Below are 25208 nucleotides of genomic sequence, written 5' to 3'. Positions count from 1 at the left end.
TGTGTTTTTTTTTTAGATTTCACCCTTCAAATTTTATTTTTTTGAATTTCATCCTTAGGTTGTTTTAGGAATTATGTTTCATATATTTTTTTTAATTTTCTTTATGTTGAGTTGCATATGAGTCTCATGGATTTATTTATTTTATTCTTATTTTTTCCTATTGATTTCAACCTTCAATATTAGATCTTTTAAAAGTGGGGCTTCATACTTGATTTGCTTTAAATGAATTTATCTCAATCTCATTACCCAGGTCACAAGTTTAACAAGTTAATCCGGGTTGACTTAGGTCAGGTTTTATGGTCTGCTTTTTCTAATTGATTTTTTTTTCGATTTCATCCTTCAACATTGAGTTGGTTGGAAATTGAGTTTTATATTTTTTTTTTCAATTTGTTTTTTATAAGGTTATCATGGTCTTTTGATCCGAGTCGCGAGTTTGGTAGGGTGACGATGTTTATTGAATATTTAATTGAATATTTTCTTAATTGGGCTTTGTAAGTTTTTAGGTTGTTTGGGAACTGGGCTTCGTAATTTTTTTTAATTTGCTTTCTGTAGAGTTATCCTGATCTCATGAATTGTTTTTTTTCAATTTCAATATTCAATATTGAATCTATTGAAAATAAAGCTAAATGAAGCTTTGTAATTTTTTATTTGTCTTTTTATGAAGTTATGTTTGTCTCATGATTTAATTTGCGAGTTTAATAAATTAACTTGAATTGACTCATGTAATTTGTTTTTGGTTGTTTTTTCTAATTGTTTTTTTTTTTTTTTCATTTTCATCCTTCAACATAGGTTGGTTGGAAATTGATTTTTTTTTATATATATATATATATATTTGTTTTCTATTTTTTATCCTGTTCTAATATCCAGGATAACAAGTTTGACTTACTGATTTGAGTTATTTTGTTCATTTTTTTGGTACTTTTTTAATTAAATATTTTTTAATTGGGCTTTATAAATTTTTTTATTTGTTTTTTATGAGGTTATTTTGTTCTTATGACTTAGGTCGCAGGTTCAATAGATTGATCCGAGTTGGCTCGGTTTATTTTTTTGGATTTTTTTTTCATTGAATATTGTTTTTTTTTTTAATTTTATCTTCTAATAACTCAATTTTTTTATAGTTTTTTTTTTTTTAAATTTCATCTTTCATGTTTAATAATTAAGTTTTGTATTTTTTTTTTAAATTTATTTTATGTTGAGTTATTTCAATCTTATAAATTGGCTTTATAATTTTATTTTTCTTTCTATGAGATAATCTTGATCTCATAACTTGGGTTGTGAGCTTAATAATTTAACACAGGTTAACTAAGGTAATTGTTTTTGTTATTTTTTTTAATTTAATGTTTTTTTTTAAATTTAATCCTTCAATATTGGATTGATTAAGAATTGATATTTATAATTTATTTTGATTTGTTTTCTATAGGATTATAATGGTTACTTATTTGAAAACTTAACTCATATCGATTTAATATGTCATTTTTATTTTTTCTAAAATGAATTTCAATATGCCACTATGCCAATATTTAAAAAAGATCTGTGTATTATATTGAGTTTGTGATTTTTTTTTATTAAAAAAACAAGTTGACAACGTTTAAATATTTTTTACATTAAAAAAATTGTTACAACTTGCCAAGAAGCGCAAGTCAATGATCTGTAACAGATCTGGTTATAGAGAACACTAAAAGACATGGTTTTTTTTTTATTGTAGATAACATTGTTCACACACTTATATGTTGTTGTGAACTCTATGTTTATTTTTTATCTTTTTTATTTTGATAATCAAACTTTAATTTAGACGATTTGATTTTAATTAAAGGCTAATTGCTTTTAATTTCTTAATAAATAGTGGAATTAGAAGATCAATGATCGAAATAAAAAAAGCCCTACAAATAGGTGGCGTGCCAGGTTTTCATGAAAAATACAATTAGGTCCTCAATATTAAAAAAAATATAATTTATACAATTTAGGTCTTTTCAAATTTGACAAATTCATTTTTTGTACAAAAGTTTATTTGTATTTTTTTTAGTTCTTAGTTTGAGAAAGGAGAGAGAGAGATCACTAGATTCCAACAATGAGAAAGAAAGTCGTTTATGCTATTTTCGACCACAAAAATGATTTTTTTTTAATGTCAACGGGTTCCATGTGATGAGAAGGGCTTGGTGATGGTTGTTTAGAGCTTTAATGTTGCCTGAAAAAACATATCTAAGCCGATTAAGTTAAATCTACCATGGTTTGATTTTGGATTTTTGGACTTTTTTTTTTTTTGTATTTTGAGTTGATGGATTGATTTGTAAGTGTTATAGGGGTGTTGGTGATGTATTTTTAGATTGAAATGACTTGAACATTTGATTTTTCAGGTATAAAAAAAACATTGTCTTGATTTTTTGGTCGCCGTTATGGTGGCCATAATTTGGGTTTACAGGCGACGTGTCGTCGACATATTTTTTTTCAAAAAAATAGAGGTGGACGAAAGGTTGCCTACTCTTTTAAAAGATTAAAAAAAACTAAAACCAAGTCCATGCATACAGGTCTGGGCTTGAAGGCCCACCTATGCATTTGACTCTTCATTACAATGACCCATGAGAGTTTGGCCTTGGCCATATAGGCCCGCGTGCCTGAGCCATCATGCACACTCAATTTCATTATGGAATCCATTCATTTGGATTCCTCACATCATCAATCTTTAACTATATTATAATTATCACATTTATATAAAAGAATTCCACATGCACAAGAAACAATGAGAAAACATAAACTTGCACATATATGATATTATGTATGCTAATCTCGTTAACATGATTTTGAATCTATCCTTAATAATTATCTTCACATAACATCAAATACTAAATCTTATGAAACCTAAAATTATGATTACAAATTTAATCTTATGTAGGATTCAATACAAAAAGTTATGATGTATGATAATTATTCTTGTCTTCCTTGTGATGTACCTGAAATCAAACGCATGTCACATGAATACAATATTTTAACATAATTATTTATTCATGAAGATTTTATTCAACTATCTATTTGTTATCCATTCCTTGTAAGTCAATATTCTAGTCCATCATTTTAAAATCTAGTTTCATCATGAACTCCCAATTTTACTCTGACACTTCCATTAAAAACTCATCAATACGGTAATCCTAACTAGTCTAACAATCCTATTTGGATGCCTATCAATTCGGCATTCCTATTCGGAAGCCAACAATCTAATAATCCCAATTGAAATCTAAACAATCCAGTAATCGCATTTGGATGCTAATTAATCCGACATTCCTATTTGAAGCCAACAATCTAGTAGTCTCAATTGGACACCAAACAATCCAGTAATCCCATTTAGATGGCATTTAATTCCACCTTTATTCCCATAATGTATAAACATACTCATTCTCTCAATTATCATCATGTAATCATGCATTTAAGGAATTGCAGTTAATAATAAACTAGCAATTAATAATAAGGTCAACGTGTAGGACGCCTACCTAGGATCTGTTGGTGAACAATAATAGTCCCCACTATCTATGCAACTCCTACAGCCTCACCTACACCATCATCATCATCATCAATTATATTCTTATATTAAATCCTTATTCATTTAGATTGGCTTTCATTCTATACATCTATTTGAACCAAGCTCTCATGTTATTAAACACCATATTTTCCTTTTCTTTTTAATTCTAAATGATAGTTCAACTATCATTATACAAATATTAAATCTCGCTCATTAAATATATTCTGACACTATCATGATGTCAAAGTAATCCTGTAATTTTCAAGTCTTGACTAAATGTATTATTATGAAGAAAATCATGTTTTCTCTCAATTTTGTTGAAACTAATCTATTTCTTACATTTCTAAAGGTTATTCCAACATAATTGCACATTCTTTATATGTCAATTACTCAATTAATTCTAATTTTTATTTTTTTTCTCTCATGGTCAAAACCACCAAGTATAGAGAATGATTTTTCTCCTCAATTCTTTCAATTGGAATGTTACCCAATCTTTTCTTATTACGTTATCCATTTTCTCATCATCAAACAACATAACAATAATCAATTTATCACAATCTCACATTTAAATCAACATTAACACATTGTAATTCAAATAACTCGAAATCATCCAATTTAATCATGTAAATTGGTTTTCTTACCTTTAATTGGTACAAGAACAAGAGAATGATGCAAAATAAGTTAAAGTTCTCTTCACTTTTTCCTCTTTTATTTTTCTCTTAAATTTCTCTTCACTTTTTCCTTTTTCACTTTTCTCTCCTCACTCTAAACTCTCTTTAACCCTCTTTAAATCTTTAATCTTTTTAAATGATCTCTAAGGAAGTGATAGAAAGAGAACAAAACCCTAATTCTCCCTTTTTCTAAGCCTCTCCCCCAGTTTCACTACCCAATTAGGGCATTTATAGCTAATTTTCAGCTATTTATAATTTGACTCATCATTTATTCAGGATGAACCGATCGACCATTTCCTCACTTAGTCTTTATTTAATTTTTTTTTACTAGGGTTTACATCTTTTATGTTAAGTTTTCTGTGTTGCATGCAAGGGACCACATGTCTAGAAGAAATGCCCGTCATTCTATATTCACCATTCACCATATGAACACTCTGTTTTGTTTAAATTTACATAAAATTTTGCTTGGCCATAAAAAACTTGATATTTATTTATACTAGCTACCATCATTCTCATTTGTCTAGACTTTTCAACTGACCTATCTAATAATTTCCTAACATCAGGTGTGGTACATGTTTTCTAACATGCAGTCATAACATATCTATCATGAAACCTAAACATAAGTTTTGATCTATTTTTTTCCAGTAACAAAATAATTAGCATACTTTTATATTTTCCAACCTAACTATTAAATGATTCATCCAAATTTTTTGTTTTATTTTCAACTTTAATCTCACTATCAAACAATTGTCTAGACCATATTTCTACATTGATGTTACTCAATAAATATAGAGCTGCTTTGTCAACATTATCGATATCCTTCAAATAGGACTTATACTATATCTTTGTATAAGCTTTTATTGTTTCTCAAAATCCAATTTTCATCTCCAAACCATGAAACTCTTTGATCTTTAGATTAGCATGGATATGCCTTACACAATGTCTAAGAGTAGCTTCAAGGAATATTTTGACCACAACCTTTTGTAGATTCTACATCAAGAAAAAAAAAACAAGTTAAGATATTAAATGACAGAGAAGAATATGTTTAGATATTATAGATAATATACCTTCTACCTATCAGGCATAATGCAAAAATACCTATGATGTACTCCATGTTTTATAGAACTATACAAGGCATATAAGAACCATCTCCAATTGTCACTATTTTCTGCCTCCACAATGGCATACACAACTAAAAAAAGTCTAATGTTGCCATCTAACCCCACTATTGATAAAAGGACACCTCTATATGGACCTTCTAGATGGAATCCATCAATGCCAATGAAAGGTCTAAAACCATTCAAAAACCTCTTCTTTTGAGCTTTTAGGCACACATACACTCTCTGAAACTCCATTGATGAATGATCTTTAAAATTGAAGTTGAGGTCATATCCTAGAAACATATCAAAATCTGGGTTACACTCCTTCAATAAATGTATATATCTAGGAAGTCTGATGAATGAATCCTTATAAGTTCATTCTACAAACTCCTTCGCCTTTGTCCTGACCCTTCAAAGTCATATTAGGTGTGGTTTGATACTATACTTTTCCTCTAAGATTGTATCTAGTGCTTCTCTAGATATGTTTGGATCAACACTAATAACATGTAGAATTGCCAGCTTTTATAATGGAAGGCCTAATGCAAGTATGTTTATCTTTAAGATTCTTAACCATGGAAGTATTGCCCCCCAAAACAGGTGAAGTATAAACCCTTCACTCATAACCAACACCTAAACATGTTGCTGCAACCTTCTCATTCTGATTAAGGTGTCTCTTCAAATGATAACCATGTTTAACCTTTTATTTTCTCAACACTTTCCTAAATGATTGACATTATGAAAGATCTAAAGTTCTTGGAAATTAATTGATCCATCAACTCTCACTTTAAATATCTTGCTTTTAAAACTAGATGTAAGACCAACACTTGCCTTCTTTTATGCCTTTTCCCAATCCTTCTACTTTCATTTTTTTAACCCTCAAAACTATTATATGATTTTGCACTAAATGCAATATTATCATCATCTTCATCGCTGCTTATTTTCCACTCATCCTCTAATTCTGGGCCACTTAACAAACTTTTACCAAAGCATACATCACCATCTAAGCTAGCAATCCATTCATCTTCTTCTTCGTTAACACATTCAAATCCTTCCCCATAAAAAGGAATATAATCATCATTTTCCTCCTCCTCCTCCTCCTCCTCCTCATCATCATCATCATCATCATCATCATCTGCATATTTATCACCACCCTTATCATGTACACTACTAGTGCCAACATTACCCCTTTCAGTTCTTTCACTTCCTAAACTGCCATCATCAAAATTCCTGCCAATCCCATCATCATCATCATTATCAAGAAGATCCAATTCATCTATATCAAATTCCACTATAACTTTATTACTTATAGCAATATCATCATTAAAGTATTTTACTTTAGTTCTCCTATTGCCTTCAACCTTGCCAATGAAACACCTTGGTATCCTCATTGTTAAAGGAGTAGCAACATCATCAACATTAATATAAATATGTATTTCTTCTTCCCCTTGGTGCATATTCGTTAGCTTCAATATTGATGCATTGTCAAATATTTGATTCCCTTTATCATCCTTCATTTTAAAACCTATATGAACAATATGTCCAACCTTTCTCAACATATAACAAACTACCATGGTGAGCAATAATAAATGATATCTTGTATCATGTCATTACAAACAATACAAGCCTAATTAAAGATCTATCTAGTAGAAACCCTGATTACAGACATATCTAGAAGTCATATATGTCAAACCTGAATTTTATCAATTAAAGTTACTATAAATAGTAACCTTAATTGATAAAATTAGGGCCTTTTTATGTTTAGTTAACAAAACATGCATTAGAAGAAGAAAATAATAGTTTAAACATTACTACAACACTTAATATTGTAATCATTCAAGCCATAAACATATTAATTTAGGGTTTTCAAAGCTTTGGGATTAGGTTTAGGGTAAATAAAAAATTATTTGTTTTTTGTTAAACAAGTGCATATTCATAATATTTTAACCATTACCCATTAATTTAACATAACATAACACCACACATGCCACTAAAACATGATTATGTTAAAAGACTTACCTCTCCATTATTTCCAATGAACAAGGTTGAATAAAATAACAACAAGAAGAGGTTTTATACCCTTGTTAATTGTATAAAGAGATTAAATATAAAAAAAACAAAGGATCTTGCTTCAAATTTGTATGGGTGTATCGTGTTTGTAGACAAAGACTAAACATATAGGGGAGAGAGAGAAACAAGGTTTGGAAGCAAGTTATGAATATTTACATTTATTATATATAAGGGCAAAGTTGCTTTTTTATCTAATTTGATTTTTTTTGTTGATCATGGAGGCAAACTGTAATTTCTCAAATCTTAGATTGAAAATGAAAAATATATCAAAGTATATAAGTTCTTTTTTGTTAATTATCCCTATTCTGATTGTTACATGACAATGACGTAGCAGGGGAAATTGTTTTCTGTAACTCAGAGTTTAAAGTAAGTAACTTCACCCCTTGTAGTGAGATGCATTGAAGATAAAAACATTTTGCAAGAGGAAATATTATGTTATAGCACCCCTGTCATTATTAATGGCACTTCACTTTCTTGGAGAGGTAAACTCGGGTTACTGAGCAGAGAACTTGCTGCTTAAGAAAATGTAAATTCATCACAAGGATAAAAAGAAATAACAAAAGGCCTTTGTACTTGACTATAGAGACGGGAATGGAAAGACAACAGGATAACAAAATGGCTGTTGTTCAATTTATAGAGTAAACCATGCATGGTGTGCAGAAAGATGAATACTTTCAGAGATTAATCTATCGGTGAAACAACAGAAAACAAGCTTCCAGCAGAGAAAATCAGACACGTTCTGAGATTTGAACCTGAAAATTGCCCCCACCTCATTATTTGGCTAGGGACCCAAAGGAAGTAAGGGAGATCAAACTTCTGTGTCGTTCTCGGAAAGTTACCTAAAGAGAAAATATAGTAGAGAAAATTAAAGAATCAATTCTGCATACTGAGCACTGAACATACAAGATCAGCTTCCCAATTAGTGGATAAATGAATCCAAACAGAGAATACAAGGAATTTAGATATGGTATTTCATTGAATTGGAAAAGGAAAATGAAGAATCAGCTATCCAGAAGATCCCTATGTTCTCAGAATTAAACAGTAACAACAACGAAGCCACAAGCTTGGAGGGCTGCCATTCCGAGTAGCAGGTGCTCCTAATTTAGGGCCACAAAGAGAATTTCTAGGGACATTATCTCTCAAGTTGCGGTGTGTTCCATTTTACGGGTGCTCATCATCCAAGGAAGAGATTTGAGCAGAAACCACATCAGGATACTCCTCGTACACTGCAACTTCTGGGATGCAGTATACGATTTGTGTACCAGAAATTGCAGTTGCCCCCTCCAGCAGCACCTTAAACATCAAGGGGAAAAAAAGAGTGCTGATACACATTGAAGGAAAAACCTCTACTCAACTAGAGAGCAATTTTCAATTTGAATCAGAAGTTGGTAGCACATAATCTACCAACAACATTAAATACCATACATAACATCACAACTTCTCATATTCAGCCACAACTACATACCTATACGGAGAGGATCTCTTTTAACTTCTCTCATCCAGACACGTGGTTAGTTATTAGCTATGATGGAGGATTGGATATAATAGCTCTCTGGCAATACTACAAGGCTACTCTTCTTTCAATAACTAGGCACTAGTAATTGAAAAGAGCTATGCTGATGCACTCATGCATGACTTAGGGCATCACAACACTAATCCCTACCCTCAGGCTCCCAGCAGAACTTGAGGTCTTCTTTGGTGGTCTGGATTTCTGCAATTGTAAAATTCAGCTGTCTTCCCTCCCGTCTTCTAACGTATTTACAAAGTCATTAGAGATGACATTTGAAAATGAAAAGTGACACTCAAAATCCAATTATAAAGAAAGGTAAATTATGTAGGTTTTCATCGTAGCTCTAGAAGTAGATTACTATGGATTAAAACAATGAAATTTACTTGAGTATGGTGTGTAATTAAAAGGATCATGAAGAACATTTTAGTATTTTCATGTTATATTTTCTATTTTTTATTCGAAAAGCTACTGGTGTATGTTTCACACGCTGTACCAACTGACAACCAAATTATTTAGAATTATTTATAAATGAATAAATTTGAATATTTACCAGATTAATCTTTTGTTTTATCAAATAATAATTGATTTATTTAATTTTTGAAACACATAATATAATTTATAATTGCTCTTAGTTAAAAATTAGGGACAAAATTGAATTATATGCCACATGATTATAAATTAATAATAAATAAATTAGTTTCTCATTCGTGGAAAGAGTTGAAGCATGCACTGCTATCATTCTCTAAATAACAACCAAGAAAGGCTTTGATACTATCAATATTTGTTTAAAATAGTAAAAACAATGTAAGAAGTAGCAAAAAATAACATATAAGAAAATTGATAAAAAATTCAATTTATTCTGATGAGTTTTAAAGTAAAATAATTAATTTTAAATTTTAATGTTTATATTTTTTGTTGATTTTTTAACGCTTTTTAGAGTTTTGACAACTGAAATAAAATGTAACGACATTACTATATAGTTTAGTTATCAAGTAGCTTATTTATATTATTTAGAGTTTTACATGGTGCATAAATTAAAAATAATTAAAAATAAGAGTAACATGTATTTAAATCCACATAAAGGGTTCAAACAAAACTAAACACATATAGTCTAGTATTGTTAAGAAAATATAAAATAATGTTGTCGTCGGTGAAAAATCACAAACGACCACCCATTAAATAAACATTTTTTTTGCAATGAGTTTGAGTAAAAAAAATACATAAAAAAATACAAATTCATAAAAAAAAGAAAAAAAGAGAGAAGATAGAATTTCTATTGAACCAATAACAAATTCATAAACATAAAAAATAAACTATTTCAATAGGAATATATGATATGAATTTTTAAATCTAAAACGTTAGATTAGAGTTTTGTAATAATTTTTTGTTTATAAATAATTTCTGAACTTGAATTTTTATTTAGGATACTTCAAGATAGTTTTAAAGTTTTTTTTATAAAAAATAAAAAAGATAAATAGAATTTTTGTTTAGGATACTTCAAGGATAATTTAAATGTTTTTTAATAAAAATTAAAAACACTTATAAAAAATTAATTAAGATTTATGTTTAGGATACTTTAAGGATATTAAAATTTTTTTTTATAAAAAATAAAAAGAATTAATTAGGCATAGCCGTCATACCCAAGTATCTTGGGTCTAGCATGCTACCAGACTCAAGGGGTTTAAAACATTCTTTATACTCTTAATATTTTTTTTTTGCATTATAAAAAAATGATATTGATGAGGGCCAATATACTAGTATGTTATGGAATTAGGTTATTTAGTGTTTGTACAATGATTAATCAAATATTCATGTTAATATTTTTTAAAAAAGTGTTTGGAAGTGTGGTTGCGGTTGCTTTTCAAATTATTTTTTGCTAAAAAATACTTCAAGATAATTTTTTTAAATTTAATTTTGATATTAACATATTAAAACGATCCAAAAACATAAAAAATTAATTTTAAATAAAATTATTTTTGAATTTTAGCAAACCTCTATTTGGACCGCATTCCCAAACAAGAACTTAATCTAGGAAGTACAAAATTGATTGTAAATGTCTTGTGCAAAACAATCCCTATCAAGGAATTTAAAGACTTTTTAAATTAAAAGAACAAGAGTGTTTGTTTTTTTTTATATGATTATTTCTCTAAGAATTGAGATATATATGTTTGGAGAATAGAAAAAAATAAACCTTATCTTGGTAGTTTAGGGGGTATTTATATTTCCTGAACCTTATTGTTTTAGTGAAATGAAAGGATTAGAGAGTTATTGAGCATTAATGAGATGAAAATTTAGTAGATTCTTGGAAGATCTTTCATACACCTATAGATGTAGAGATATAATTATTTTTTATATGAATAAATCATGCTAATAATATTAAAGATATAAAATTAAAGTTTTAGCAAAGATCAATTGGGTATGATGTATAGCCAAACCTAGAGAAGATAATCCTAGCAATTAATCTATTATTAAGTCTAACTATATTAAGTTTAACAATTTACCAAATTCATAATGCATTGAACTCAACTTAAAATTAAATCCAAATATAATGATTGATTGAGTTATCCCGCATTTCAAAACATAAAAATATTTGAGTATAAAATACTGAATTATAAAAAAGCATTTTTTTTTTTCTGACAGCATCTTTGTTCTGACGAAGAGATACCGTTATATACAAGCAAATAAGAAAGACATCAACACAAACCAAGCACCATATTCCTTAATTTGAAAGTTTAGGTTCCACGCAAAAAGATAAACTCAGATTTTCTGAAACAAAACTATCAGATAGAAATGCTCAATATACAAGCTAAACAGCTGCTTTCAAATTTATCGTATCTTTATCTTTTTGATCATAATCATTTCCCACTTCCTGTGACCCGAGATAATGAATAAAACAAGGAAAAAAAGAAAAAGCAAGAGGGAACAAACAAGGAAATATGAAACACAACAAAATCACCATGAACATCCAATGCTTCTGATTATACCATTGGAATGGAGTTATTGTCCTTGTGGAGAAAGAAATAGCTAACTGGTTATCCCATGCCTGCACCCTTTGCTTGAGGTATATAAATTGCTGGGTTGTTTGTCCTCTATACAAAGGAGCAGGTCTATGGTCTCGTGAAGAGAGAATTGACTGGTGAAAGCAACAAACTGAAAGAATCAAAGCAATAAAAACAAGGAATTTACTCTATTTGAAGTGGGTGCAGCTCCTCTTAAAAAGAGCTTCGCTGTCAAAACAATGTTGTTGGAGCTTTTGATGTCTGGTTAATGATGTATAAATATCAATAATCATCTCGCAGCATGTTCTTCGCCAATGAATTGCACCATCTTGTCATTCCAGTCCCAAGGCTGTTATAGTTTCTTCTTAGGTAAGCTGCAGGAACTCCGCAGCTGTTTCGTCACTCGGACCAAGTAGAAAGAAAACGAATGGGCAGGGCACTTTGATTACATAACCAAAATAGGCAAACCTAGAAAGACCACATCAAACAAATGAAAGTACTTGCGGACCAACTAAGAGCACACCCATGAGAGGGATGGAATTATTTCAAATCCTGGAGAAATTTTAAACATAGTAGTACATCGGCAGAAGCTACATCAGGGGTGGCATCAACTAAAAAGAAGCTTAATAAAAACATTACATCATTGAAAAACGGAGGGAAAACAAAGGGAAACAAGCCATGTGTTCACACAACATGTCACCTTAAATGGAACTTCAACGCAAGACACCTATCGCCCCCTCTCAAATCCAATACGAGTTCTACCAGAGCCTCCATCATGGCCATCTCGTGTTGAAGATCCTCCACTAGCTCTCATTGTGCCACCAGAACCAACTTTGTCCATGGCTTTCTTACCCTTCTTCACTTCAGTCAAAAACTGATCCAGACCAAATGGATCAGCTTCTTCTTCATCCTTCTCAAACTCAACTGGCCTGTCCCGTGGGCCAGTCCTCTGTGAAGTACCAGCAAATTCCTTGTCAGGTTTGAATCGTTCAGTCTTCATTATCTTATCTATTTGCTCATCTGCACCTCCATACATATCAGCATCAGCATTCTTCTTTGGCTGATATAGAGTTGAAAGTGTGGGCTGAGCTGTGAAAAGGCCTTTGTCGTACACGTTGTATTGATCATCAGCAGCAAAACCAGAATCCATTCCTTTCTCTTGGTTGAACAACCTTTGATCATATGCAACTTCTCCCCCTTTCCCAGCTCCAGTAGAGGCCATACCAAGAGCAACCTTCTCACTGATGTCACGATCTCTATCTCTTGTGATCTTGCTCTTCTTACCCATTGCAGCATCTTTTGCTTCCAGTCTTCTTTCTCTCTCCCTTTCTCGACGGCGCTCCTCACGAATTTTCTCACGTCGCAGCCTCTCTTCCCTCTCTTCCCTTGTCTCCTTTGGGGCATCCCTCTCCCTTTCCTTCACGTGTTCATAATCCCCTCTCATGTCAACATCATCCATTGCACCCCTCTCTAATGGAACTGGAGCAGAAGGTGGGGGTGCTGCACCGGTTCTCTCAGAACGTGCTTTCTGAGCTAATGCCCGCAACTCCTGCTCTTTCCTTTCCTTCTCCTTCATCATCATTTCCTTTTGAACCTTGGATCTCATAGCAACAGCTTCTCTAGCCTTCTGCTCAGCAACATAAAGGGCCTCTGATAGCTTAGCAAAATTATCATTAATCTGAACATCCTGCAGGCCTCTTCCATCAGCAGCCAGACGCTTATCAAGAGGAATTGTGTAACCCTTAGGATTCTTCCAATTTGAGATACAAGGTGGGATTTTCCAATCCTGCTGATCTTTCACAGTCACAGGTCGAGGTGGCGAGTGCATAACCGGCACAGGTGGTGATCCCGAGGCCTTAGGAACCCTCTTATGCTTGAACTTAGGTGGCTCAAGGGGGTCCACGGGCATCTCCACCATTCTAATAATCCTCTCTTTGGCACCCGAGTTAAATGCTGCTGACTGCTGCGAAGGCTTATACTTAATATACTTCGAATCCGAAGATTGTTTGGGCACATTCTTTGGCTGCGCTGCGCTCAACCTGACATTCACAATTTTTTCAAGTGCAGCTTTTGTTTCCAGCGTGGTCTCCTCAATCTCTTTCTGCAATTCCTCATCCTCATCCTCATCCTCATCTCCCTCTTCCTCACTCTTCAACAGCTTTGGAATCAAATCCTTATGTTGCGAATACACAATCTTCTTGGCATTCTCATTCTGTTTCACAATTGCATCATAAGCAACGTTCCCATGAGCATCAACAGTCAACGCCAAAATCTTCGAACCAGGTTTTGCAGATTTACTCCTACCCATATCAAGCGGGTATTGAGCAACATGAATCTCAGGAAATGCACCCCCATCACCAAAATCTTCAACTTTCCTGGGAACAAAACCCTTACGCTGCAAGTACGGAGGTACGGGGTTATGCTTAATTGCAGCAGAAGCAGATTGTTCAGCCTCAGATGAACTAAACCTCTGCTTGAACCATGGATCATTGGAATGATCATAATAAGTTGTGGTAGTGGATTTAACCGGAGGCAGTAATTCCTTTAAAGCCGCCATGATAATTGCAGCCTCCTAGACGAAGATAAAACCCTAACCCTAACCCTAAATCGTCCATTAAAAAAAGCGAAAGAAATCAATCAGTCCACCTACGTAATCAAATCTTAATTAAGAACTAATTAATATAACAAAAAAATAAGAATAAACTTCATTAAATAAAAATAGATTCTTAATAGCCTAAACAGAGGGGGGAAAAGGAAGAAAAATCAACCTGCTTACTCGAATATGTCTCTGCTGAAGCTTTTTCAGAAGAAATATTTCAAAAAAAAGATATGATTTAGGGACTCGACAACAAATTTGAAAGAGAGAGAGAGAGACGCGGCTGGTGATAAAATACACGATCAGATAATTGAAAGCTGAGAAAGAGAAAGAGGAAATATGATGGGTCGTTTTTATTGGGCTTGTTTTACTCGGGTCGGTGCTCCAGAATCCGTCAGGACTAGGACTCGAGACCTGGCTAATCAATAAGAGCCACGTTGATGACTACATCGGATGACCAATACGATCTTACCACTTATATATGTCAGGGACAACAATGTCAATTAAATAGTCAAATTAGACCTATATTTGTAATTTGATAATTTGGTGGAGGCACCGTTTGGCAGTTCGCGCAAATCAGCTGCTCAGTCACAGGAGTCGTTGCTCACTCCCTCCTCTTCTACTCAAATCAAACTCGAACTCAAAGGCGTCTTCTCTTTCAACTAGACGACCTAAAAAAGCAAAAAACCCTCCGTTACAAAGGCACACAAATATTATTAATGGCGGTCGCGGAGAGCTCGAGAGAGACGACAGCAGGAACGCTGCGAAACGCGTTTGGCAATGTGCTCTCTTTCTTCATTCTCCTCTTGATTGGAGTTCTGGTGTTCTCGATCCGCCTTTTCTCTGTCAGTTCACTTCTCTAACCTCTGTCTCCAGTTCCGATCTTTATAATTGCCATTTCTGGTTTACTTTTGTGTTTACCCGTTTGGTTGCTGAGGAAGTAGAGGAAAATTCAATTAATCTGGTTTATTGAGCAACTTTTTAAATTTGAATTGTTTTGAATTCGCTGTCTTTTCCATTTGGAAAGCAAAGGAAAAGATATGAGATTTTCCTTTGCCTTAAAAAAAGAAAAAAAGATTCTTTTACTTCTGAAACTAAAGCGAGAAGGTTGGCCTGGCCTGGCAGGTAATTTTTTTGATTGTATGATATGAGCCTTTTTTTTTGTTGAAAAAAAGCTTTGGTATTATTGGAATTAGAGTTGATTCGTGTGTTTTGTTAGTTGTTGCAGTTTTGTAAACTTGTGGATTGATTTTCAGGTAATAAAGTACGAGAGTGTTATTCACGAGTTCGATCCGTATTTCAATTACAGAGTCACCCAGGTTCGATTTTCCTCACGATAGTTCTTGAAATCCTTTCTTTTCTTTTTTTATACAATTTGTACAGAGAATGAGAAATTTAAGTGTTGTTGGTTTCAGTTTTTGACAAAGAATGGGGTTTATGACTTTTGGAATTGGTTTGATGATCGAACCTGGTAAGCACAGATAATTCTCACGGTGGAAAGTTGTTGGTTAGCTGTTCTTTTTGCTAGGTTTTTGTATGGGAACTTAAATTGCTTGTTCTTGTATATTTCACTTATGGTATCCTCTTGGTCGTGTGATTGGTGGAACTGTTTACCCTGGGTTGACCTTGACAGCAGGCACACTTTGGTGGTGAGTACCTTGTAGGTAATCATACGAAATGCATTCATTAGTTTCTGGCATAAATTTGCAATGCTACTTTTCCGTGCTTGTTGCTGTTTGCAGTTTCCGTGAATTATTAACATTTGAAATGGCATGTATTACTGAGTCCTATATTGTCTAATTTTTTGAGTCATTACTATCTGGTGTCAGGTTATTGAATTCCTTGAACATTCCATTGTCTGTCGAGTCTGTTTGTGTATTCACTGCACCAATTTTCTCTGCATTTGCTCATGGGCGACTTACCTTTTGACCAAGGTTTGTATTGTGACTCATTGTCTCTACTTATGTAGATTGTAGTTGGTTTTGCTGATGACATTCAATTGTTTATCGTAATAGGAAGTTAAGGGTACTGGTGCAGGACTGACAGCAGCTGTTCTTTTGGCCATGGTAAATTATATAACGGGTATTCATAACTTTATGGTTTCCTTGTATTGTATCTATATTTTTTGAACAGCAGCAATGAGGCATTACTTTTTGATATGAGTTTGTCGCAATATTATAAAAAACTATTTCACCTAGTTTGTAATATTCTGTATGTCTTCCAATTGGTATGCCTGGTTCACAATTCCCTTTGTCTTTAGTGTTCTGATCAGTTGATGAATGAAGATCATTGTAAATAAAAATGATGTTATTGTATTTTTTAGAGGATACAATGTTTGACAAATTTGAAAGAAAAATGTTCAACTTTTAACACATGCTTTAAAGTCTGTATAGTTGGGGTGGCCCTCTGTATAAGATATTATTGTTGTAAGGCTTCTGTACTAAGTTGTAGTCCTTCAGAATGTATAAACATGCTGAACTCAAAATCCTAACTGCTAGATTATTTGCTCTTGTACACAGGTTCCGTCACATATATCTTGATCTGTGGCTGGTAGCTATGACAATGAAGCTGTAGCTATATTTGCTCTCATCTTCACTTTCTATCTTTATATAAAGGTTAGGATTCTGATGTCAATTAGAGAAAACAAAATTCCGCACATTCTTCTCAAAACTGTTAATTCAAGGAGAAATCAGATCTAATGTACCGTTTTATATTTTTACTTCGTAAACTTGTATCCCATAGATTGGTTGTTGGTTCTGTGGTGTTTTATATTTCACATTTTATTCGTTGCTGATATAGATTTTATATCATGTGCAGACATTGAATACAGGATCCCTCTTTTACGCCACTTTAAATGCCTTGGCATACTTTTACATGGTAGGCTTTGTGATAATATTTCCTGGCATCTTATTATTTCTTACGCTATTTGTGTTTATTGTTATATTGCTTTGTCTTTAAGGTTTGTTCATGGGGAGGGTACACATTTATTATTAATCTTATTCCAATGCATGTGCTTTTGTGCATTGTGACTGGTCGCTACTCTTCTTGACTGTATATTGCATATGCTCCGCTTGTAAGTGCCTATTATGCTCAATAAGATTGTGTATCATAGTGAAAGGAAAAAAGACAATCAATAGTTTATCACAATAATTGAAGATTGCATGCTAACATTGCTTATCTTTGGACAAGAAGAAGAAAACTGTTTACATATAGGTTTTTTTTTTTTAATCATTAATGAAGTGAGAATACATAAACTGTAGATTTTGGCTGTCAGCCTCACCTTTCATCGATGTGTTTTTATACTACTGATAACTAATTCTGAACCTTTTCATGTGCATGGATAAAATGATAACCTCTTCACTTTACATTTATCACTGTAATACAGTGGCATTTTGTATCGCTTTCCTTTTCCTTGGGGCTTGGGTGTGCTTGTGTGGCATAGGTTTTATTACCCTTCTCTTGTTTTACTCATAGGGCACCATGGATGTGAAATCATCTCATCTCTGTTGAACCACAATTAACACGTGTGACTTTTTTTTTTGTTGACCTTGACGTATTAACTATATGCCAGGGGCTTGGGAACAATATTTAAAGAACACACTTTTGTTCTTTATGTCTGCTACCTTGTCAATGAGCGAGTAATTTTTTTTCTTATCTTACTTTGATGTCTTAGGTACAAGTCATGGGCTTGGGGACAATTTTTAAAGAACATACCTTTACTTTTGATATCTGTTACCTGTCAATGGATGACTAGTTTGATTGATACATTTTTGTAAAAACTTTTCCTTGGTTAGACATTGCAGACTTGCAGTAGTCATCTCTACACAAAAGAAATTTCTTGGTTTTTGTTGATATGTGCTTTTCAATGCAGGTGGTCTTGGGAACACTATTAGCAGCATTGGTGCCTGTTGTTGGTTTTAATGCTGTAATGACGTCAGAACATTTTGCTTCATTTTTGGTGAGTTATTATAACACATAATTCATCAAGACACAATGTTTTTATAAATTTCTTGAATCTGGTTATTTGTTCATCTTGAAGCGAGAAAAAATAGAAATTGTTCTTGCCTTAGATATGATCTTCTTTGAAAAATGGAAAAATGTTAATTAACAACAATCTTTCTGGATGGCTGTCCCATGCTGTCTTGTTCAAGTTAGAGACCAGGTGGCTTCTATAACTTGTCAGTGTGAGACTACTATTTAATAATACAAGATTTTTTATTAGCCATTCAAGCTGTTGGTATGGAGAGGTCTAGCATGCTTTTAAGGTTTTGACAGTAAGAACAGGAATAAATAAATGTATTAATCATGAGTAACTTTTATACATAACTAACAGGGCCCTTATTGTTGCTTACTTTGGTTTTCCAGATAGGCCCTTATACATGAGCAATAGGGCAGTTCTGTATCTGCAAATCTTTCGTTGTTCACTTTCTTGGTACTAATTTTACTTCTGCAGATTTTCATTATCATCCATGTGGTGGCTCTTGTATATCATGTCAAAGGGATTCTCTCTCCAAGAATGTTTAAAGTAGCTGTTATGCTTGTTGTATCTGTGGGCCTGTGAGCATCCCTGATAATCTGTTTTCCTTAATACTTGAATGCAGTAAAGAATGGATGTTTGGATATGCATTGAATGGATGTTTCCTAATATTTATTTTATGTGTTATGATAGAACATGAAACTGATACCCATGCTTCAATATTATGTATTCAACAGGGTTGTGTGTTGTGCTATGGTAGCTGTTCTAGTGGCACTGGTAGCTTCCAGCCCAACAAAGTGATGGGGTGGACGAAGTTTGAGCCTGCTTGATCCATAAGTACCTAGTTCATAATTCACGTAAGCATTTACTATAGTGATTCTGGATTGGTGCAGTCCAAGGGAATCCAAAGATTGTATTCAAGGATATAACTTGGGTTGGTGGGATCTGATTGAACCCACCTAATCTTTTAGGTTGGAGTTGTTTGGTCCTTCATCGGGCTTCATCTGGCCTGCTTCAAATGAACAGACCTACATATCTCTCCCGGTCTCCCTTTTCCTTTGAAACATGTCACACATCAGCAATACCTCACGAAATCAGAATCTTTCTTCTATTAGGCTGCTGGTGTTTCTCTATACTAACCCTTCCTAAGCAAGATAGCTTTTTTTTTCCTTTGATTTTCCAGCGATGTGCACCATATCACTTGTTAGTCTTTCACATGGGTAATTATGATATTCTTCTTGTGGTTTCCCTTTCATTATAAGTTGGTCACCGAAGAAAAAAAAAATCAACTAACTCTTTTTGGAAAGCCTAATTTGAGAAGTCAAATGTAAGCATTTGACCCACTAATCTTTGTTTTCTATTATGTTTAAAAAATGAATCCCTATCTCCAACCTTTTCTTGGTCCTCGTCAAGTGTCAGTCTGAAATTTCTGATTATATGAACATAGTGACATTCCATGGGAATTTGCAACTCAGGTTATGCCTGTAATTATCATTTTGTTTTACCTGGCATAGACATATAACTCTATTTATAGCTCATTACTGCTTAAATTTCCAGGGATTATTTTCATTCTGATTAAGGAGACATCTGATTATAACTTGCCTTCATCCTTGTAGGTTCATTGTGTCTGGGCAGCAGCAGAAGCTTATTCGGCACCCTCTATTGTTTTAACATCTTATTCACAAGGTGGTGGTCTACATGTTTTTGATGATTTCAGAGAGGCTTATGCATGGCTAAGCCACAATACTGGGGTGGGTGATAAAGTTTTTACAAATCTTCCCTCTTGCTGTACAAACCCATTTGATGATCATGGATTCTGCATTCCAGAACATGTTAAAAAATCATGTTCCAAGTTTATGGTATGCAGTAGGTGCTTCTAAAAGCTTCCTGGCATTATGTTTTAATATCAAAATATTGGAGTACTTTATATGAATTTCCTGGAAATCTTTGGCATAATGGGCTTGTAAGAGAAACTATTAAGTGGATAAACTGACTAATTATATACTCCAGGTCTTATAAAATGATAGTAATCAATTTGAAATCAGGCTTCATAAATCCTCATTATGGTAATACTATAATCTCTGACCTCTAGTCAACTGGAATGCTAAAACCACAGCCCTATGCACAGTGGTATCAGCTTCATGTGCCAAACTCACTTCTAGAAGCTTGACCATGAAAGGCTCAAACAGATTACAGAATTTGATTGTCAGTATTGTGTTAATGTTTGGATTTAGTAAGTAGAACTATCATGCTGATATTGAGAAAACATAAAATGTAAAAAGGAAACTTATTATAATTTGCTTGACAATTAACAACTAATCCTGTGGTATGGAGTCAAATGCTTAAAATTTCATTGAGATGATACCATAATAAACTTGAAAATGAATATATGGCAGCTTGCATTAGTGCTGCTGCAATGGGTAGAAGATGCTTGTCTTTGATATATTTGGCTCACTTTCCCCCTAATTAGTTGCATTTATAATACTTCATACTTTCATGACATGAGATGTATTCACCATTTTGTAACCTATCTTGGAGCTGTTTCTTTTTGTTTACTCTGAACCTCCCAATTGGATGCTTTCACCAAATGCAGGATGATGTGGCTTTTGATGCATGCAGGTTGCATCATGGTGGGACTATGGTTATCAAACAACTGCAATGGCTAACCGCACCGTTATTGTTTGACAATAATACCTGGAATAACACGCATATTGCAAATGTCGGTTCTGCCATGTCTTCTCCTGAGAAGGCAGCCTGGGAAATCTTTAATTCCTTGGATGTTAAATATGTTCTAGTTGTCTTTGGAGGTTTGTTTCCTGCTGTACATATTCAAATTGGTCTTGACTATAAAGAAATATATTGTTCTGATGGATTGCTCAACTTATCAGGTTTTGTTGGCTACCCTAGTGATGATATCAACAAGTTCCTGTGGATGGTTCGAATAGGAGGGGGTGTGTTCCCTCATATCAAAGAACCTGATTATTTGGTGAGTTCTTAAACCAGTTGCATTTGATTGAACTTCTGTTTTTTTGGAATTCTTCCCAGTAATAAAATGTTTCCACGCATTTAATAAGTAATAGATATCTGTGCCTCATGGCTAAGACTGGTAGTTGCTTAATCTTAAATCTTACTGAATATTTTCTTTCCTTCTGTCCAAAGAGATTGTCAATATTGGATTGATTCTCAGGCTTGGTAGATGCTTAATCTTACTGACTATTTTCTTCCTTCTGTCCAAAGAGAGACGGTCAATACTGGATTGATTCTCAGGCTACTCCAACAATGTTAAACTGTCTCATGTACAAACTATCATATTACAGGTCTGATTTTGCTCTTACCCTACTTATTTAAATGTGAAGCATATATGTCAGAAGTTAAAACGTTGATTTCTATTTTTTTACAGGTTTGTGGAAACTGATGGTAAAGGCTTTGATAGAGAGTTAGGCGGACAGAAATTGGGAAGAAGTATTTCAAACTTACCCCTTTTGAGGAGGTAAGATAATATTGATTTGCACATGATAGAAATGCGTACAGCATAGGCAACCAATAGTCGGGCCTCCTAAAACTGGAGCGAAATAATGCATGCAAACAATGCAATTTCCTTTTATGCGAGTACTATAGGCTTTACATCAGAAAAAATGCTCGAGATATTTTTGGGAAATGACTGGTAGTAGATGATTAGTATTCCTTCATGAAAATTTTCTGTTTTGTTTGATAAGAATTTGGGTTCTTATCAATTTAGGTATTCACAACTCACCATTGGATGGTTCGCATATATAAATTGAAACCTCCAAAGAACAGGATCTGGGGGAAGACCAAAAAGTGGAAATCAGTGAGTTGAAGGATTGATGCAAGTATATGCCTTGGGATTCAAATCTAGTTGCCTATTCTAACTGCTTAATTTTTAATATTTCTCATGACAGGAAGCAAGCTCAACTTCTAGCTCAAAAGGAAGTGGAACAGGAAAGAGAAACCCTTGGCACTAGCGAAATAATATACAGGCTAATAATGCGTTCATCTGTCTGTAATTCATATAATTATAATCAAGGGGCTTTTGAGAGGGATCATTACTCCTGCAAAATGCAAACCAAACCAGGCAAAAGACTTTACGGTCTTCACCTGTGATCTTGTATTGGTCCCAACATTATGATGTCTTAACAAGACTAATCAATTTTGGGTTGATAGCATTAGATCGGTACTGAGCATGATAGCATGCCAGCTTGGATACCAGCCTGTTGATGATGCCTTGAAGGATGGCTTCTCTTATATACGTGAGATGATTCATTTACCAATTTCCTTTATCAATGTAATTTTCCAGCTTGTGCTTTTATTCTCAATCTTTTAATGTCTGGTGCAGCCCGAAATAGAACTGGATGAAGTAAGGGATTCTTGAAGTCTGTTCTTCGGTTTCCATCATCCAAGCCACGTAGCTATCAATTACTAGATTTGTGCCCATGCTTCAACGTTGGACAAGCAAAATTCTTATCAACGTAAAAAAAAAATGCCAACGAAATATTATTTTTCAGATCCGAGTTATTGATTCAATTAATAATTTAAATAGAATGATAATGCAAAAAATAATAAAATAAAATAAAATAAAATAAAATAACTTGATTTGAGTCAATCTAATTATGAAATAATTCAAATAAAAAAGGTGAAAATTAAAAAAAAAAACAAAAAAAAATCTAGTTAAACCAAGTTAACTCATAAACTTCATGACCATGGATATAAAAGATTTGGATAATCTTATAGAAAGAAACGCAAGAAAAAAAAGTATGAAGACCAATTCTTAATAAATTAAATGAAAATATAATAACTCAAAAAAAAAAATGGTGAAACTCAATCTCTAGTTAATAAAATGTTGAAGGATAAAAATTAAGAGAAAAAATAATTTAGAAAAGGTTGAAAAAACTTGATTCGAGCCTACCTGGATGAGATGCGAAATCTCTGATCCAGTCATGAAATAAGGGTGGCCACCATGTTCGAAAGCAAGTTGAATAAAATCATGAAGCTCAATTGTTGAACAATTTAATATTGAATGATAAAAATGAAAAAATAAATTTAATTTAAAAAAGAAACAAAAATAAAATACGAGTCAACCCGGGTTAATTCACAAACCCTACGACCATGAAAATCATGAAATCCTTGAACCGGGTTCAATCAAGAAGCTTAATTTTCAACAAATTTAATTTTGAAGGATGAAATCATAAAACAAATATCAATTAAAAACACTTGCGAAAGAAAAAAAAGATAGCAATTAAAATAATGGAGATCAAATTTGATAGAAAAAAACCCATAGAGAATGAAATTGTAAAATAAAACAACCTAAAAAAATGATTGGGATAACCAAATGAAAGGAAATGAAAAAAAAAAACGAAGAACAATTTCTAATAAATTAAATGTTGAAAAATAAAATATAAATAATTCAATTTAAAAAAGGACTAAAACATATCAATCTACGTTAACCTTTGAAATCGGTCTCTTTGGTCATGAACCTGGGACTAGCACCATAGCAACGGAAAAAAAAAAGAGTTCACCGGGGTTAACTCGCAAACCCGTGACCATGGGGCACATGATTGTGGTTATATATTGAAGAGCAATGTCAAATAAATTAAATGTTAAAGTATGAAATTAAAATAAATCAATTTAAAAAATGACTTAAAAATGTCAACCCACATAAACCTTAGAAACCAATGGCAGGGGTCATTAACCCAAGATTAATCCCATAGAATGCGTACCATATAAAATAATATAGCATAACTCTAAAAAAAGGGTACAAAATAAAAATAATAAAAACATTAGCATTAAAAAGGAAAAAAAAAAAAACAAGCTAACCCAGACAAACCTCCTAAACCTGATTTAATCTCTAAAATTCAAAACCCATGAAATCCTTGAACTAGGTTCAATCAAGAAGTTTAATTCCCAATCAATTTAATTTTGAAAGATGAAATCATGAAAAAATATCAATTTAAAAAACTTGAAAAGGAAAACAACATAATAATAAAAAGAATGGGGATCAAATCGATAGAAAAAAACCCATGGAGGATGAAATTGTAAAAAAAATATGAAAAATGATCCCAAACAAAATAAATATCAATCAAAAGAAAGGGGATCAAATTTAAAAAAAAAAAATGAAAGGGGCAAAATTGGAAACAAAGTTGTAATTTTATAGCTTATTAAAAATAAAAGGGGGTGAAATTGAAAAATATTTGTAATTTCATGGCTTATTCATAATAAAAAAAGTAATTCAGAAGTATATGAACCAAATGTGAAGGGAAAAAAATTGAAGGGGCTCGTCTAAAATTTAAAAGGGCTAGCACTAAATTTGAGGAGGTGAAAGAAAAAAAGGAGAAAAAAGAAACGGTTGTCAGTATCAGACTTGAGGTGCTTTTGGGGCACGTGCCGCCCTACCATGTCAGGGGTACATAAACCTTTCAAATGCTGCCCTGAAATGCAGTGTTTGGACGACCTCACACGTACTGTTAGAATAGCGCAGGGACCATCTACACACTGGAGTATGTGTTGCATGCGCCAACAAGTTTTTTTTTTAATGATATTTAATATATATCGATTACCAAAATGCCCCTAACGAACCTTCAAATCTACAACAAAACCAATGTAAAAATGACAAAAAAAAAAAGCCCTTGGAAGAGAGTTATTTTGATTTTTTTTAAGGGCATCAAAATAATTATACTATTTTGAAAAAAATTGAAGAGACCGAAACACCTCTTAATAATAGGTATTATATTTATTTTATTCAATGATTAAATTAGTAATTTTA

The 25208-nt window shown here is 32.9% G+C and overlaps 1 protein-coding gene and 1 pseudogene across 2 annotated transcripts; one reads left to right on the top strand and one right to left on the bottom strand.

Moving 5' to 3' along the window:
* Positions 1–12370: 12370 nt before the first annotated feature.
* On the bottom strand, positions 12371–14794 carry LOC112327869 (SNW/SKI-interacting protein). Of its 2 annotated transcripts, none has more exons than XM_024602833.2 (2): positions 14635–14794; positions 12371–14460 (listed from the first exon to the last, which is right to left on the bottom strand). In XM_024602833.2, exon 2 carries the CDS (start codon positions 14413–14415, stop codon positions 12586–12588), a length of 1830 nt encoding a protein of 609 aa, XP_024458601.1. In that variant the 5' UTR covers positions 14416–14460; positions 14635–14794; the 3' UTR covers positions 12371–12585. The 2 variants fall into 2 exon arrangements, with proteins under 2 accessions (XP_024458601.1, XP_024458600.1); XM_024602832.2 differs by having other exon boundaries at positions 14627–14792.
* A 62-nt stretch (positions 14795–14856) lies between these two features.
* LOC18100451 (dolichyl-diphosphooligosaccharide--protein glycosyltransferase subunit STT3A-like) lies at positions 14857–22764 on the top strand (annotated as a pseudogene).
* Positions 22765–25208: the final 2444 nt, after the last annotated feature.

The sequence above is a fragment of the Populus trichocarpa genome, chromosome 6 (assembly GCF_000002775.5).
Source record: "Populus trichocarpa isolate Nisqually-1 chromosome 6, P.trichocarpa_v4.1, whole genome shotgun sequence".
NCBI lineage: Eukaryota > Viridiplantae > Streptophyta > Magnoliopsida > Malpighiales > Salicaceae > Populus > Populus trichocarpa.
Note: the sequence above shows the minus strand (reverse complement) of the source record. Positions and strands in the feature narration are given on the sequence as shown.

Coding starts and splice junctions, on each gene's coding strand:
- LOC112327869 (XM_024602833.2), bottom strand. CDS start 14,415: ATGGCGGCTTTAAAGGAATTACTGCCTCCGGTTAAATCCACTACCACA.